General features: G+C 69.9%; 1 protein-coding gene across 2 annotated transcripts in view; it reads right to left on the reverse strand.

Annotated features, from left to right (window-relative positions):
* LOC122555711 (histone deacetylase complex subunit SAP130-like) overlaps window positions 1–14,369 on the reverse strand; it is a 62,067-nt gene extending 47,698 nt beyond the window's left edge. For both annotated transcript variants that reach the window (XM_087993863.1, XM_043701758.2), the window contains exons 1-2: window positions 14,223–14,369; window positions 2,162–2,291 (exon numbers count right to left, since the gene is read on the reverse strand). In XM_087993863.1, the coding sequence (XP_087849989.1) occupies window positions 2,162–2,285 (124 nt within the window). In that variant the 5' untranslated portion in view covers window positions 2,286–2,291; window positions 14,223–14,369. The remainder of the gene's footprint in view (window positions 1–2,161; window positions 2,292–14,222) is intronic.
* Window positions 14,370–15,809: the final 1,440 nt, after the last annotated feature.

Below are 15,809 nucleotides of genomic sequence, written 5' to 3' on the forward strand. Positions count from 1 at the left end.
GTGTTGTTGGAAAAGGGATGAATGCAGATTTCTCCAGCTTTCTCATTTCCCCTCCCCCCACCTTTTCTCAGTCCCAACCCTCAGACTCAGCACCGCCTTCCTAACCTGCAATCTTCTTCCCAACCTCTCCACCCCCACCCCCTCTCCGGCCTATCACCCTCACCTTAACCTCCTTCCACCTATCGTATTCCCAACGCCCTCCCCCAAGTCCCTCCTCCCTACCTTTTATCTTAGCCTGCTTGGCACATCCTCCTCATTCCTGAAGAAGGGCTTATGCCCGAAACGTCGATTCTCCTGCTCCTTTGATGCTGCCTGACCTGCTGCGCTTTTCCAGCAACACATTTTTCAGTTCTGATCTCCAGCATCTGCAGTCCTCACTTTCTCCTATTGCTTGGTCCATGCCAAACAATGCCTGGTGGAGCCAGGAATGAAGCTTTTACTGATGCAAACTCCGTAATTGCAGTCCAATTCTGAGTAATCTCAGTCAAGTTCTCATCAATTCTCTCCCACTGCAGAAAGTCAGATTAGCCAGTAGGATGGTCAATGCATAGAAATACCTCAGTTGAAAGGATGCATTTGAACAAAACTTCTTTTTCTATCCTCAAAACACTTGATAGACAATAAATTATATTTTTAAGAGTACTCCCTTACACAGGGAGCTAATTTGCACAGAGCAAAAGCTTAATTTGCTTATTTTTATTGTCATTTAGGGGTGAGCTTTGGGCATAAAATAGATCTCCTTGCTCATAGAAGATACCACACAATTCTTTTGCATCAACCCAAATATACAGTTGTCATGTCTTGTATGCAAAACACCCCTCTGGCAATACAGCAACTGCTCATTACTGCACCAAAGTATCAATCTGAATGATCTGCTCAAATTCTGAAATGGTCTTAAGCTCACAGCTGGAGGAAAGAATGTCATGTCAAAGCAGAAACCAAAAGCGTAAAACAAAGCTGTAAGGGTTTGAGAATAAATCAGAGTGAACCAGCCTGTACAGGGGTGGCATGTTCCACATCCTGAAATGTATTGGCTTACCATAATGTAAATGTATATACAGCATAGAAACAGGCCCTTCAGCCCATTATGTCTATGCTAACAGAAGATCAGCAAACTACAGTTATTGAAGGGTCTGTTTCTGTGCTGTACATTTCTATGATTATGACTATGACTTGTACTTGATCTGTAGCTACTATGCCCTGGCATTATGTAGTCATCCAGATGTTTTTGTAAATGTTGGCAGAGTACCATCCTCCACCACCCTCTCAGGCAGTGAATTTCCTCTCTGGGGAGGTAATGGCCTAGTGGTATTATCACCGGACTGTTAATTCAGAGACCCAGGTAACGTTCTGGGCGCCATGCTTGAATCCTGCCATAGCAGAAGGTGAAATTTGAATTCAACTAAATAAAAAAAAATCTGGAATTAAGAGTCTAACCATGAACATGAATCCATTGTCAATCATCAGAAAAATTCATTTGGTTCACTAATGTCCTTTAGGGAAGGAACCCACTATCCTTACCTGGTCTGGCCTACATGTGACTCCAGACCCACAACAATGTGGTTGACTCTTCACTGCCCTCTGGTCAATTAGGGATAAGAAATACAGAGGAACCTCGATTATCCAGCATTCAATTATCTGAACTTCGGATTATCCGAACAAGATCGCAAGGTCCCGATGATTGGCTAAATGACATTATCTGGCATTTGATTAACTGATTGAAATACTCCCCACCCACGTCCTTCAGATAATCAAGGTTCCTGTCAATGCTAGCTTGGCCAGTAATGCCTTCATCCAGAGAATGAATAAAAAGAAAACTACATCCGTTTTCAGAGTGAACCAGCTGGAAGGAAATGTCAGGTAACCCTATTTGTTGAAATCATTTTTGCAACCCACTATGGTAACTAGTCCCAGCGTCATAAACAAGTCCTCCAATCTAGCATCCATCATTAGGATCTACATCATGCACCTGTTCATAAACTGCTTATCAAGATAGGAATAAAAGAATCCTCACTGAACCACTGATGGTAGAATTAATTCCACGATTTCATGGAGTTCAAAAAGTCTAACGATGAGTCCCTGCTTAATGCTCTCCTGTCAAGACCTTCATTGCAAATTCAGTTAATTTACAAAGATACTGATGAGATAGCTTTCCACTTGCCTGTTACAGCGTTGTTGCCTGACACCCCCGGACCACTGCTGTTCTGCATGCTGGTGACGGAAGACTGACCTGCTCCCAGGCCTGATGTGGGTGCGCTAGGTCGTGGAAACTGTTGAGTGCTCATTGGAAACTGGAACAAAATAGTAAAGGGGAAATTAGATAAAACCATTGGATGGTGCAAGTAGTACACTGCTGTAGTTTTGTTTCCCCATCGATATAAAGAAGAAGCAAGAGCAGGCCGTTCAGTCCCTCACACCTGCTTTTCATTAATATGACGGCTCAGCTTATTGCAACCACAAATTCACATTCCTGTCCACTCGATAACCTTTCATTCCATCACTTAAAAATCCATCCATCCCAACCTTAAAAATATTCAAGGACTCTACTGCAACTGCCTTTTCAGGAAGAGTGTTCCAAAGATGCTCACGCCTAGATAAACGTTCACCTCATTATTTCAAATGGGCAATCTGGCTTTTTAAATCTTTAAATAAGGTGTTGTCTCAACTGTGTCCTGAATAACTAGCACAGATGGGCATGGTGGCTCAGTGGTTAGCACTTGTAATGAAGGTGTACCTGTGTACTGTATCTTTAAGAGAGACAGGAAACTGGCAAGGACTGAGAGCACAGAGTGTGCTGAACAATTTAAAAATGTAACATCTGATTATCACAAATAGCTGGTTTTGTGTTGCCACGGTACAAAAACAAATTCAAATACCGTCAATCAGTTTAAACAGCACCAGAGACCAAAATCCAACTAATTAGCATTTTACTGGATATAGGTCTGCTCGGTGAGCTGGAAGGTTCATTTTCAGATGTTTCATCATCATACTAGGCAACATCGTCAGTGAGACTCTGGCTGAAGCACTGGCGGCATGGCCCGCTTTCCATTTATGTGTTTAGGTTCCCTTTGATTGGCGATGTAATTTCATGTGTCGACATCATTTCCCCCCCCACCGCCAAACAGTGGGTGGTAAATAGGATCCAAGTTAATGTGTTTGTTGATAGAGTTAGGTTGGAATTGTTTGGCTTGTCCGAGGATGGATGTGTTGTCCCAGTCGAAGTGGTGTCCTTCCTCATTTGTATGTAAGGATGCTAGTGAGAGTGGATCATGTCGTTTTATGGCCAGTTGATATTCACGTATCCTAATAGCTAGTTTTCTGCCTGTTTGTTACAGCTCTTGCACAGTAATTTGTAAATGACATTAGTTTTACTTGTTGTCTGTATAGGGTCCTTCATGTTGATTAGCTGCTGTGTTAGTGGGTTTGTGGGCTACCAAGATGTCTGAGGCATTCCCCTCGCCCCCTCACCTCCACACGCCCCCACCTCTCTTCTGCCCGCTCTCCACGCCACCTCCCAACCCCCCTTCGCCTCCGCTCCCTCCCCAACCCCCGCCCCGCCCCCACCCCGCCTCCCCACGCCCACCTCCCGCCCCCCCCCGCCCCACACTCCCACCCCGCCGCCTCGCCCCTCCTCCCCGCCACGCCTCGCCCGCCTCGCTTCCCCTGCCCGCCCACCCTCCCCTCCACCCGCCCGCCCACCTTCGCCCCCTCGCCGCCCCCTCGCCTCCCCTTCGCCCCCTCCCCGCCTCCCCTTCGCCCCCTCCCCGCCTCGCCTCCCCTTCGCCCCCTCCCTGCCTCCCCTTCGCCCCCTCCCCGCCCCCCCGCCCCCTCGCCTCCCCTTCGCCCCCCCTCCCCGCCCCCTCGCCGCCCCCCCGCCTCCCGTTCGCCCCCTCCCCGCCTCCCCTTCGCCCCCTCCCCGCCCCCTCGCCCCCTCCCCGCCCCCTCGCCCCCTCCCTCGCCTCCCCTTCGCCCCCTCCCTGCCGCCTCGCCCCCTCCCTCGCCTCCCCTTCGCCCGCCCCCTCGCCCCCTCCCTCGCCTCCCCTTCGCCCCCTCCCTCGCCTCCCCTTCGCCCCCTCCCTCGCCTCCCCTTCGCCCCCTCCCCGCCCCCTCCCTCGCCTCCCCTTCGCCCCCTCCCCCCCTTCGCCCCCTCCCCGCCCCCTCACCCCCTCCCTCCCTCCCCGCCCCCTCACCCCCTCCCTCGCCTCGCCCCCTCCTCGCCCCTCAACCCCTCCCTCCCTCCCCGCCCCCTCGCCCCCTCCCTCGCCTCGCCCCCTCCCCACCCCCTCGCCCCCTCCCTCGCCTCGCCCCCTCCCCACCCTCTCACCCCCTCCCTCGCCTCGCCCCCTCCCCACCCCCTCACCCCCTCCCTCGCCTCGCCCCCTCCCCGCCCCCTCACCCCCTCCCTCGCCTCGCCCCCTCCCCGCCCCCTCACCCCCTCCCTCGCCTCGCCCCCTCCCCGCCCCCTCACCCCCTCCCTCCCTCCCCGCCCCCTCCACCCCTCCCTCCCTCCCCGCCCCCCCCGCCCCTTCACCCCCTCCCCCCCCCTCGCCGCCTCCCCGCCCCCTCGCCCCCCCTTCGCACCTCGCCGTCCCCTCGCCTCCCCTTCGCCCCCTCGCCTCCCCCCCGCCCCCTCGACTCCCCTCCGTCCCCACCCCGCCCCCTCCCCTCCCCTCCGCCCCCTCCCCGCCCCCCCTCCGCCCCCTCGCCTCCCCTTCGCCCCCTCGCCGCCCCTTCGCCGCCCCCTCGCCTCCCCTTCGCCCCCTCCCCTCCCCCCCGCCCCCTCCCCGCCCCCTCCCTCGCCTCCTCCCCCCCCTCGCCTCCCCTTCGCCCCCTCCCCGCCCCCTCCCTCGCCTCCTCCCCCCCCTCGCCTCCCCTTCGCCCCCTCCCCGCCCCCTCGACTCCCCTTCGCCCCCTCCCCGCCTCTCCTTCGCCCCCTCCCCGCCCCCTCGACTCCCCTTCGCCCCCTCCCCCGCCTCCCCTTCGCCCCCTCCCCCGCCTCCCCTTCGCCCCCTCGCCCCCTCCCTCGCCTCCCCTTCGCCCCCTCCCTCGCCTCCCCTTCGCCCCCTCCCCGCCCCCACCCTCGCCTCCCCTTCGCCCCCTCCCTCGCCTCCCCTTCGCCCCCTCCCCGCCCCCTCGCCTCCCCTTCGCCCCCCCCTCGCCTCCCCTTCGCCCTCTCCACACCCCCTCGCCTCCCCTTCGCCCCCTCCCCGCCCCCTCGCCCCCTCCCTCGCCTCCCCTTCGCCCCCTCCCCGCCCCCTCGCCTCGCCCCCTCCCTGCCCCCTCCCTCGCCTCGCCCCCTCCCCGCCCCTTCGCCTCGCACCCTGCCCCCCTCCCTCGCCTCGCCCCCTCACCCCCTCCCTCGCCCCCTCCCCGCCCCCTCGCCTCGCACCCTCCCTGCCCCCTCGCCCCCTCCCTCGCCTCGCCTCGCCCCCTCCCCGCCCCCTCACCTCGCCCCCTCCCCGCCCCCTCACTCGCCTCGCCCCCTCCCCGCCCCCTAGCCTCCCCTTCGCCCCCCCTTCGCCCCTCGCCGTCCCCTCGCCTCCCCTTCGCCCCCTCGCCTACCCTTCCACCCCTCGCCTCCCCTTCGCCTCCCCTCCGCTCCCACCCCTTCGCCCCCTCGCCTCCCCTCCGCCCCCACCCCGCCCCCTCGCCTCCCCCTCGCCTCCTCCTCGCCCACTCGCCTCCTCCCCGCCCCCTCACCTCGCCTCCTCCCCGCCCCCTCGCCTCCCCTTCGCCCCCTCCCCGCCCCCTCGCCTCCCCTTCGCCCCCTCCCCGCCCCCTCCCCACCCCTTCGCCCCCTCCCCGCCTCCCCTTCGCCCCCTCCCCTTCGCCCCCTCCCCGCCCTTCGCCCCCTCCCCTTCGCCCCCTCCCCGCCCCTCGCCCCCTCCCCGCCCCTCCCCTCCCCGCCCCTCCCCTCCCCTTCGCCCCCTCCCCGCCCCCTCCCCTCCCCTTCGCCCCCTCCCCGCCCCCTCCCCTCCCCTTCGCCCCCTCCCCGCCCCCTCCCCTCCCCTTCGCCCCCTCCCCGCCCCCTCCCCTCCCCTTCGCCCCCTCCCCGCCCCCTCGCCTCCCCTTCGCCCCCTCCCCGCCCCCTCGCCTCCCCTTCGCCCCCTCCCCGCCCCCTCGCCTCCCCTTCGCCCCCTCCCCGCCCCCTCGCCTCCCCTTCGCCCCCTCCCCGCCCCCTCGCCTCCCCTTCGCCCCCTCCCCGCCCCCTCGCCTCCCCTTCGCCCCCTCCCCGCCCCCTCGCCTCCCCTTCGCCCCCTCCCCCCCCCCTCTCCTCCCCGCCCCCTCCCCCCCCCCTCTCCTCCCCGCCCCCTCGCCTCCCCTTCGCCCCCTCGCCGCCCCCTCGCCTCCCCTTCGCCCCCTCCCCGCCCCCTCGCCTCCCCTTCGCCCCCTCCCCGCCCCCTCGCCTCCCCTTCGCCCCCTCCCCGCCCCCTCGCCTCCCCTTCGCCCCCTCCCCGCCCCCTCGCCTCCCCTTCGCCGCCTCCCCGCCCCCTCGCCTCCCCTTCGCCCCCTCCCCGCCCCCTCGCCTCCCCTTCGCCCCCTCCCCGACCCCTCGCCTCCCCTTCGCCCCCTCCCCGCCCCCTCGCCTCCCCTTCGCCCCCTCCCCGCCCCCTCGCCTCCCCTTCGCCCCCTCCCCGCCCCCTCGCCTCCCCTTCGCCCCCTCCCCGCCCCCTCGCCTCCCCTTCGCCCCCTCCCCGCCCCCTCGCCTCCCCTTCGCCCCCTCGCCTCCCCTTCGCCCCCTCCCCGCCCCCTCGCCTCCCCTTCGCCCCCTCCCCGCCCCCTCCCCTCCCCTTCGCCCCCTCCCCGCCCCCTCGCCCCCTCGCCTCCCCTTCGCCCCCTCGCCTCCCCTTCACCCCCTCCTCGCCCCCTCGCCCCCTCCCCGCCCCCTCGCCCCCTCCCCGCCTCCCCTTCGCCTCCTCCCCGCCTCCCCTTCGCCCCCTCGCCTCCCCTTCGCCCCCTCCCCGCCCCCTCGCCTCCCCTTCGCCCCGTCGCCACCCCCCCTTCGCCCCATCCCCGCCCCCTCGCCTCCCCTTCGCCCCCTCCCCGCCCCCTTCGCCTCCTCACCTCCCCTTCGCCCCCTCCCCGCCCCCCCCTTCACCCCCTCCCCGCCCCCTCGCCTCCTCCCCTTCCCTTGGCCCCCTCCCCGCCCCCTTCGCCCCCTCCCCCTCCCCTTCGCCCCCTCCCCCTCGCCCCCTCCCCCTCCCCTTCGCCCCCTCCGCCCCCTCCCCTCCCCTTCGCCCCCTCCCCGCCCCCTCGCCCCCTCCCCGCCCCCTCGCCCCCTCCCCTCCCCTCGCCCCCTCCCCGCCCCTCGCCCCCTCCCCGCCCCCTCCCCTCCCCTTCGCCCCCTCCCCGCCCCCTCCCCTCCCCTTCGCCCCCTCCCCGCCCCCTCCCCTCCCCTTCGCCCCCTCCCCTCCCCTTCGCCCCCTCCCCGCCCCCTCCCCTCCCCTTCGCCCCCTCCCCTCCCCTTCGCCCCCTCCCCGCCCCCTCCCCTCCCCTTCGCCCCCTCCCCGCCCCCTCCCCTCCCCTTCGCCCCCTCCCCGCCCCCTCCCCTCCCCTTCGCCCCTTCCCCGCCCCCCCCCTCCCCTTCGCCCCCTCCCCCTCCCCTTCGCCCCCTCCGCCCCCTCCCCTCCCCTTCGCCCCCTCCCCGCCCCCTCGCCCCCTCCCCGCCCCCTCCCCTCCCCTCGCCCCCTCCCCGCCCCTCGCCCCCTCCCCGCCCCCTCCCCGCCCCCTCCCCTCCCCTTCGCCCCCTCCCCGCCCCCTCCCCTCCCCTTCGCCCCCTCCCCGCCCCCTCCCCTCCCCTTCGCCCCCTCCCCGCCCCCTCCCCTCCCCTTCGCCCCCTCCCCTCCCCTTCGCCCCCTCCCCGCCCCCTCCCCTCCCCTTCGCCCCCTCCCCGCCCCCTCCCCTCCCCTTCGCCCCCTCCCCGCCCCCCCCCTCCCCTTCGCCCCCTCCCCGCCCCCTCCCTCCCCTTCGCCCCCTCCCCGCCCCCTCCCCTCCCCTTCGCCCCCTCCCCGCCCCCTCCCCTCCCCTTCGCCCCCTCCCCGCCCCCTCCCCTCCCCTTCGCCCCCTCCCCGCCCCCCCCCTCCCCTTCGCCCCCTCCCCGCCCCCTCCCCTCCCCTTCGCCCCCTCCCCGCCCCCTCCCCTCCCCTTCGCCCCCTCCCCGCCCCCTCCCCTCCCCTTCGCCCCCTCCCCGCCCCCTCCCCTCCCCTTCGCCCCCTCCCCGCCCCCTCCCCTCCCCTTCGCCCCCTCCCCGCCCCCTCCCCTCCCCTTCGCCCCCTCCCCGCCCCCTCCCCTCCCCTTCGCCCCCTCCCCGCCCCCTCCCCTCCCCTTCGCCCCCTCCCCGCCCCCTCCCCTCCCCTTCGCCCCCTCCCCGCCCCCTCCCCTCCCCTTCGCCCCCTCCCCGCCCCCTCCCCTCCCCTTCGCCCCCTCCCCGCCCCCTCCCCTCCCCTTCGCCCCCTCCCCGCCCCCTCCCCTCCCCTTCGCCCCCTCCCCGCCCCCTCCCCTCCCCTTCGCCCCCTCCCCGCCCCCTCCCCTCCCCTTCGCCCCCTCCCCGCCCCCTCCCCTCCCCTTCGCCCCCTCCCCGCCCCCTCCCCTCCCCTTCGCCCCCTCCCCGCCCCCTCCCCTCCCCTTCGCCCCCTCCCCGCCCCCTCCCCTCCCCTTCGCCCCCTCCCCGCCCCCTCCCCTCCCCTTCGCCCCCTCCCCGCCCCCTCGCCTCCCCTTCGCCCCCTCCCCGCCCCCTCGCCTCACCTTCGCCCCCTCCCCGCCCCCTCGCCTCCCCTTCGCCCCCTCCCCGCCCCCTCGCCTCCCCTTCGCCCCCTCCCCGCCCCCTCGCCTCCCCTTCGCCCCCTCCCCGCCCCCTCGCCTCCCCTTCGCCCCCTCCCCGCCCCCTCGCCTCCCCTTCGCCCCCTCCCCGCCCCCTCGCCTCCCCTTCGCCCCCTCCCCGCCCCCCCTTCGCCCCCTCCCCGCCCCCTCGCCTCCCCTTCGCCCCCTCCCCTTCGCCCCCTCCCCGCCCCCTCGCCTCCCCTTCGCCCCCTCCCCGCCCCCTCCCCCCCCACGCCTCCCCTTCGCCCCCTCCCCGCCCCCTCGCCCCCTCCCCCTCGCACCCTCCCCTTCGCCCCCTCGCCCCCTCCCCTTCGCCCCCTCCCCTTCGCCCCCTCGCCCCCTCCCCTTCGCCCCCTCACCTCGCCTCCCCTTCGCCCCGTCCCCTCGCATCCACTTCGCCCCCTCGCCTCCCCTTCGCCCCCTCGCCTCCCCTTCGCCGCCCCTTCGCCCCCTCGCCGCCCCTTCGCCCCCTCGCCCCCCCTTCGCCCCCCCGCCTCCCCTTCGCCCCCTCCCCGCCCCCTCGCCTCGTCGCCACCCCCCCTTCGCCCCATCCCCGCCCCCACGCCTCCCCTTCGCCCCATCCCCGCCCCCACGCCTCCCCTTCGCCCCATCCCCGCCCCCTCCCCACCCCCCCTTCACCCTCTCCCCGCCCCCTCGCCTCCCCTTCGCCACCCCTTCGCCCCCTCCCCTTCGCCCCCTCGCCTCCCCTTCGCCCCCTCGCCTCGCCTCCCCTTCGCCCCCTCACCTCCCCTTCGCCCCCTCGCCGCCCCCTCCCCGCACCCTCGCCTCCCCTTCGCCCCCTCGCCGCATCCCCGCCCCCTCGCCTCCCCTTCGCCCCCTCGCCTCCCCTTCGCCCCCTCCCCGCCCCCTCGCCTCCCCTTCGCCCCCTCCCCGCCCCCTCGCCTCCCCTTCGCCCCCTCCCCGCCCCTTCGCCCCCTCCCCGCCCCCTCGCCTCCTCCTCGCCTCCTCCCCACCCCCTCGCCTCCCCTTCGCCCCCTCCCCGCCTCCCCTTCGCCCCCTCCCCGCCCCCTCGCCTCCCCTTCGCCCCCTCCCCGCCTCCCCTTCGCCCCCTCCCCGCCTCCCCTTCGCCCCCTCCCCGCCCCCTCGCCTCCCCTTCGCCCCGTCGCCACCCCCCCTTCGCCCCATCCCCGCCCCCTCGCCTCCCCTTCGCCTCCCCTTCGCCCCCTCACCTCCCCTTCACCCCCTCCCCGCCCCCCTTCACCCCCTCCCCGCCCCCTAGCCTCCCCTTCGCCCCCTCCCCGCCTCCTCCCCTTCCCTTCGCCCCCTCCCCGCCCCCTTCGCCCCCTCCCCCTCGCCTCCCCTTCGCCCCCTCCCCCTCGCCTCCCCTTCGCCCTCTCCCTGCCCCTTCGCCCCCTCGCCTCCCCTTCGCCCGCTCCCTCTCGCCTCCCCTTCGCCCTCTCCCTGCCCCTTCGCCCCCACCCCCTCGCCTCCCCTTCGCCCCCTCGCCGCCCCTTCGCCCCCTCGCCGCCCCTTCGCCCCCTCCCCGCCCCCTCCCCGCCCCTTCGCCCCCTCCCCGCCCCCTCCCCGCCCCTTCGCCCCCTCCCCGCCCCCTCCCCTCCCCGCCCCCTCCCCTCCCCTTCGCCCCCTCCCCGCCCCCTCCCCTCCCCTTCGCCCCCTCCCCTCCCCCTCCCCTCCCCTTCGCCCCCTCCACTCCCCCTCCCCTCCCCTTCGCCCCCTCCCCTCCCCTTCGCCCCCTCCCCGCCCCCTCCCCTCCCCCTCCCCTCCCCTTCGCCCCCTCCACTCCCCCTCCCCTCCCCTTCGCCCCCTCCCCTCCCCTTCGCCCCCTCCCCGCCCCCTCCCCTCCCCTTCGCCCCCTCCCCTCCCCTTCGCCCCCTCCCCGCCCCCTCCCCTCCCCTTCGCCCCCTCCCCGCCCCCTCCCCTCCCCTTCGCCCCCTCCCCGCCCCCTCCCCTCCCCTTCGCCCCCTCCCCGCCCCCTCCCCTCCCCTTCGCCCCCTCCCCTCCCCTTCGCCCCCTCCCCTCCTCCTCGCCCCCTCCCCGCCCCCTCGCCTCCTCCCCACCCCCTCGCCTCCCCTTCGCCCCCTCCCCGCCCCCTCGCCTCCCCTTCGCCCCCTCCCCGCCCCCTCGCCTCCCCTTCGCCCCCTCCCCGCCTCCCCTTCGCCCCCTCCCCGCCTCCCCTTCGCCCCCTCGCCTCCCCTTCGCCCCGTCGCCACCCCCCCTTCGCCCCATCCCCGCCCCCTCGCCTCCCCTTCGCCCCCTCGCCTTCGCCTCCCCTTCGCCCCCTCACCTCCCCTTCGCCCCCTCCCCGCCCCCCCTTCGCCCCCTCCCCGCCCCCCCTTCACCTCCTCCCCGCCCCCTAGCCTCCCCTTCGCCCCCTCCCCGCCCCCTCGCCTCCTCCCCTTCCCTTCGCCCCCTCCCCTTCCCTTCGCCCCCTCCCCCTCGCCTCCCCTTCGCCCCCTCCCCCTCGCCTCCCCTTCGCCCCCTCCCCCTCGCCTCCCCTTCGCCCCCTCTTCGCCCTCTCCCTGCCCCTTCGCCCCCTCGCCTCCCCTTCGCCCCCTCCCTCTCGCCTCCCCTTCGCCCTCTCCCTGCCCCTTCGCCCCCACCCCCTCGCCTCCCCTTCGCCCCCTCGCCGCCCCTTCGCCCCCTCCCCGCCCCTTCGCCCCCTCCCCGCCCCCTCGCCTCCCCTTCGCCTCATCCCCGCCCCCTCGCCTCCCCTCCCCCTCGCCTCCCCTTCGCCCCCCCTTCGCCCCCTCGCCTCCCCTTCGCCCCCTCGCCTCCCCTTCGCCGCCTCGCCTCCCCTTCGCCCCCTCGCCTCCCCTTCGCCCCCTCGCCGTCGCCCCCTCCCCCCCACTCGCCTCCCCTTCGCCCCCTCCCCGCCCCCTCCCCCTCGCCCCCTCCCCCTCCCCCTCGCCCCCTCCCCCTCCCCCTCGCCCCCTCCCCTTCGCCCCCTCGCCCCCTCCCCTTCGCCCCCTCGCCCCCTCCCCTTCGCCCCCTCGCCCCCTCCCCTTCGCCCCCTCGCCCCCTCGCCCCCTCCCCTTCGCCCCTTCGCCCCCTCGCCCCCTCCCCTTCGCCCCCTCGCCCCCTCGCCCCCTCCCCTTCGCCCCCTCGCCCCCTCGCCCCCTCCCCTTCGCCCCCTCGCCCCCTCCCTTCGCCCCCTCGCCCCCTCGCCCCCTCCCCTTCGCCCCCTCGCCCCCTCCCCTTCGCCCCCTCGCCCCCTCCCCTTCGCCCCCTCGCCCCCTCCCCTTCGCCCCCTCGCCCCCTCCCCTTCGCCCCCTCGCCCCCTCCCCTTCGCCCCCTCGCCCCCTCCCCTTCGCCCCCTCGCCCCCTCCCCTTCGCCCCCTCCCCTTCGCCCCCTCGCCCCCTCCCCTTCGCCCCCTCCCCTTCGCCCCCTCGCCCCCTCCCCTTCGCCCCCTCGCCCCCTCCCCTTCGCCCCCTCGCCCCCTCCCCTTCGCCCCCTCCCCTTCGCCCCCTCGCCCCCTCCCCTTCGCCCCCTCCCCTTCGCCCCCTCGCCCCCTCGCCTCGCCTCCCCTTCGCCCCTCGCCTCGCCTCCCCTTCGCCCCGTCCCGTCGCCTCCCCTTCGCCCCGTCGCCTCCCCTTCGCCCCCTCGCCTCCCCTTCGCCCCCTCGCCTCCCCTTCGCCCCCTCGCCTCCCCTTCGCCCCCTCGCCTCCCCTTCGCCGCCCCTTCGCCCCCCCTTCGCCCCATCCCCGCCCCCTCGCCTCCCCTTCGCCCCATCCCCGCCCCCACGCCTCCCCTTCGCCCCATCCCCGCCCCCTCCCCGCCCCCCCTTCACCCCCTCCCCGCCCCCTCGCCTCCCCTTCGCCCCCTCGCCGCCCCCTCGCCTCCCCTTCGCCCCCTTCGCCCCCTCCCCGCCCCCTCGCCCCCACGCCTCCTCCTCGCCCCCTCCCCGCCCCCTCGCCTCCTCCTCGCCCCCTCCCCGCCCCCTCGCCTCCTCCTCGCCCCCTCGCCTCCCCCTCGCCCCCTCCCCGCCTCCCCTTCGCCCCCCTTCGCCTCCCCTTCGCCCCCTCCCCGCCCCCTCGCCTCCCCTTCGCCCCGTCGCCACCCCCCCTTCGCCCCATCCCCGCCCCCTCGCCTCCCCTTCGCCTCCTCGCCTCCTCGCCTCCCCTTCGCCCCCTCGCCTCCTCCTCGCCTCCTCCCCACCCCCTCGCCTCCTCCCCACCCCCTCGCCTCCTCCCCACCCCCTCGCCTCCCCTTCGCCCCCTCCCCGCCCCCTCTTCGCCCCCTCCCCGCCTCCCCTTCGCCCCCTCCCCTCCCCTTCGCCCCCTCCCCTCCCCTTCGCCCCCTCCCCTCCCCTTCGCCCCCTCCCCGCCTCCCCTTCGCCCCCCCTTCGCCCCCTCGCCTCCCCTTCGCCCCCTCCCCGCCCCCTCGCCCCCTCCCCGCCCCCTCGCCACCCCCCCTTCGCCCCATCCCCGCCCCCTCGCCTCCCCTTCGCCCCCTCCCCTTCGCCTCCCCTTCGCCCCCTCACCTCCCCTTCGCCCCCTCCCCGCCCCCCCTTCACCCCCCCTTCGCCCCCTCCCCACCCCCCCTTCGCCCCCTCCCCGCCCCCTCGCCTCCCCTTCGCCCCCTCCCCGCCCCCTCGCCTCCTCCCCTTCCCTTCGCCCCCTCCCCGCCCCCTTCGCCCCCTCCCCCTCGCCTCCCCTTCGCCCCCTCCCCCTCGCCTCCCCTTCGCCCCCTCCCCCTCGCCTCCCCTTCGCCCCCTCCCCCTCGCCTCCCCTTCGCCCCCTCCCCCTCGCCTCCCCTTCGCCCCCTCCCCCTCGCCTCCCCTTCGCCCCCTCCCCCTCGCCTCCCCTTCGCCCCCTCTTCGCCCTCTCCCTGCCCCTTCGCCCCCTCCCCCTCGCCCCCTCCCTCTCGCCTCCCCTTCGCCCCCAGCCCCTCACCTCCCCTTCGCCCTCTCCCTGCCCCTTCGCCCCCAGCCCCTCGCCTCCCCTTCGCCCTCTCCCTGCCCCTTCGCCCCCACCCCCTCGCCTCCCCTTCGCCCCCTCCCCCTCCCCTTCGCCCCCTCCCCCTCCCCTTCACCCCCTCCCCGCCTCCCCTTCACCCCCTCCCCGCCTCCCCTTCACCCCCTCCCCGCCTCCCCTTCACCCCCTCCCCTTCACCCCCTCCCCTTCGCCTCCCCTTCGCCCCCTCTTCGCCCTCTCCCTGCCCCTTCGCCCCCGCCCCCTCGCCTCCCCTTCACCCCCTCCCCGTCCCCTCGCCTCCCCTTCGCCCCCGCCCCCTCGCCTCCCCCCCCTCCCCGTCCCCTCGCCTCCCCTTCGCCCCCTCCCTTACCTACAGCCCCCTGTCCCCTACCCGAGTCTGGCCTCACTATGTCACACCTCCTCTGTCATTAACACAGCCCCGGAGCTCACGGTGCGGATGTGAGCACCTCCGCCGGGGTGGGGTGGGGTGGGGGCGAGTTACCAACCTGACCCTCGCCGCTGGTTATCTTGCTGTTGGGGTTGAGATCGCGGGCTCTGTCCGCCTTCACTTCCCGAGGCTCCGCCGCCCCTCGACGGCCTTCCCAACAACTGGACAGCGGATTGGCCAGGCCTCGTTGCCTCCTGTATCGCTATTGGTGGAGGCGAACCCGTCCGCCGAACACCGCCCGCCGCGATTGGGTGGAAGCGCCCGGAGCCGACCCTGGATCCCGGCTGCCATGGCAACCGGCGGCCGCGGGCTGGCCTCCCGCAGGGCCCTCTGGGAGTTGTAGTCTTTTGCACACTTCCGGTGCCCGGTTGTTGTTGTTGGAGATGAGACACTGTCCTGAGGAGCGAGCACTAACTCTGTTTGTTTACACCGGATGTTCCCTGCAGTTGCAGATTGTTTCCAAATGAAATTTGAGATTACCAGCCTCTGCAGTCTTTATTTTTCTGATTAAAATGCTGAAAAGAGCGAGCTGTCTATCCCCAGGGGGGCCTTTGCTGAGTAGGCCCTCCCTGGAGCCTGGACACCGAGTGAAAATGGCCACTGTGGAAGATACCAGCCCCAGGGATTCACCATGGGATGACTATGCATCCCCCCCCCCCCCGGAGAGTGTCTCCTCCCCACACCCCATCCCCCAAGCAAAATGTCCCCCAGAAACTGCCCACCGTCAAACAAAGCACATGAAGTGTTGACAAAACAGAAATGGCTGGAAAAAACAAAGAAGAGTAGCTGGACCCAAAACCAGTCACTTTGCTACTCTTCTCCATGGACGCTGCCAGACCCGCTCCATCAGGTTCTGCTTTTGCTTCTGACCACCAGCATCTGCAGTTCTTTTTTTGTAATCATTAAGCGTTGCCAGCCACGCCGGGAACCGTGTGATGCCCAGGCTGCTCTGCATTCACTCAATAAAGTGGACAGGGGTGTGCGGTCACTTGGGTACCAAAGGCTCACATTTTCATCCCAGGGCTGTGGCTGCATGTCTCATCATTCCAACACCTCAGTCACCCCAGCACATGCTGGATGATTCACCGAATGCACGTGGTTTTACGTCTGAAACTTCTTGACCAAAAAGCAAATGACCCCTGAGCCGAGGCATCCAAGTAAAGCGCAGTGGGTGACTGTAAATAGGGCGAATGTGCAAGTGGCCAGAGTTGAACCACATTGGCTGAATCAGGAGAGTGATCTGCAATCTTGGTTACAAACCTCTCAACAAGAAGCAGGAGTAGACCATTCAGCCTGCTCTGCCATTTATAAATATCACAGCTCATCTGTTACCTCAAATCCACATTTCCCCCATACTACTGATAATCTTTCACCTCCTTCTTTAACAAGAATTTATCTCTGCCTGAAAAATATTCAATGGCCCTGGCTTTGACTGTCTTTAAAGGAAAAGAGGGTCAAAGAGAAATCTCGGGTGATTTAGAAAGCATATGAAATACTTGCCTTTATTAGCCAAGGAATTAAACACAAAAACAAGGTGGTTATGGTGGATCTGTATATAGCCTTAGTTCAGCTACAGTTGGAGTACTATGAGCAGTTCTGATCACGACAGTAGAGGAAGGATGTGATTGAATTAGAGAGGATGCAG

The sequence above is a fragment of the Chiloscyllium plagiosum genome, unplaced genomic scaffold (genome assembly GCF_037043375.1).
Source record: "Chiloscyllium plagiosum isolate Xiang-an unplaced genomic scaffold, Cpla_swu_hap1 HiC_scaffold_13, whole genome shotgun sequence".
In the NCBI taxonomy this organism is placed as follows: domain Eukaryota; kingdom Metazoa; phylum Chordata; class Chondrichthyes; order Orectolobiformes; family Hemiscylliidae; genus Chiloscyllium; species Chiloscyllium plagiosum.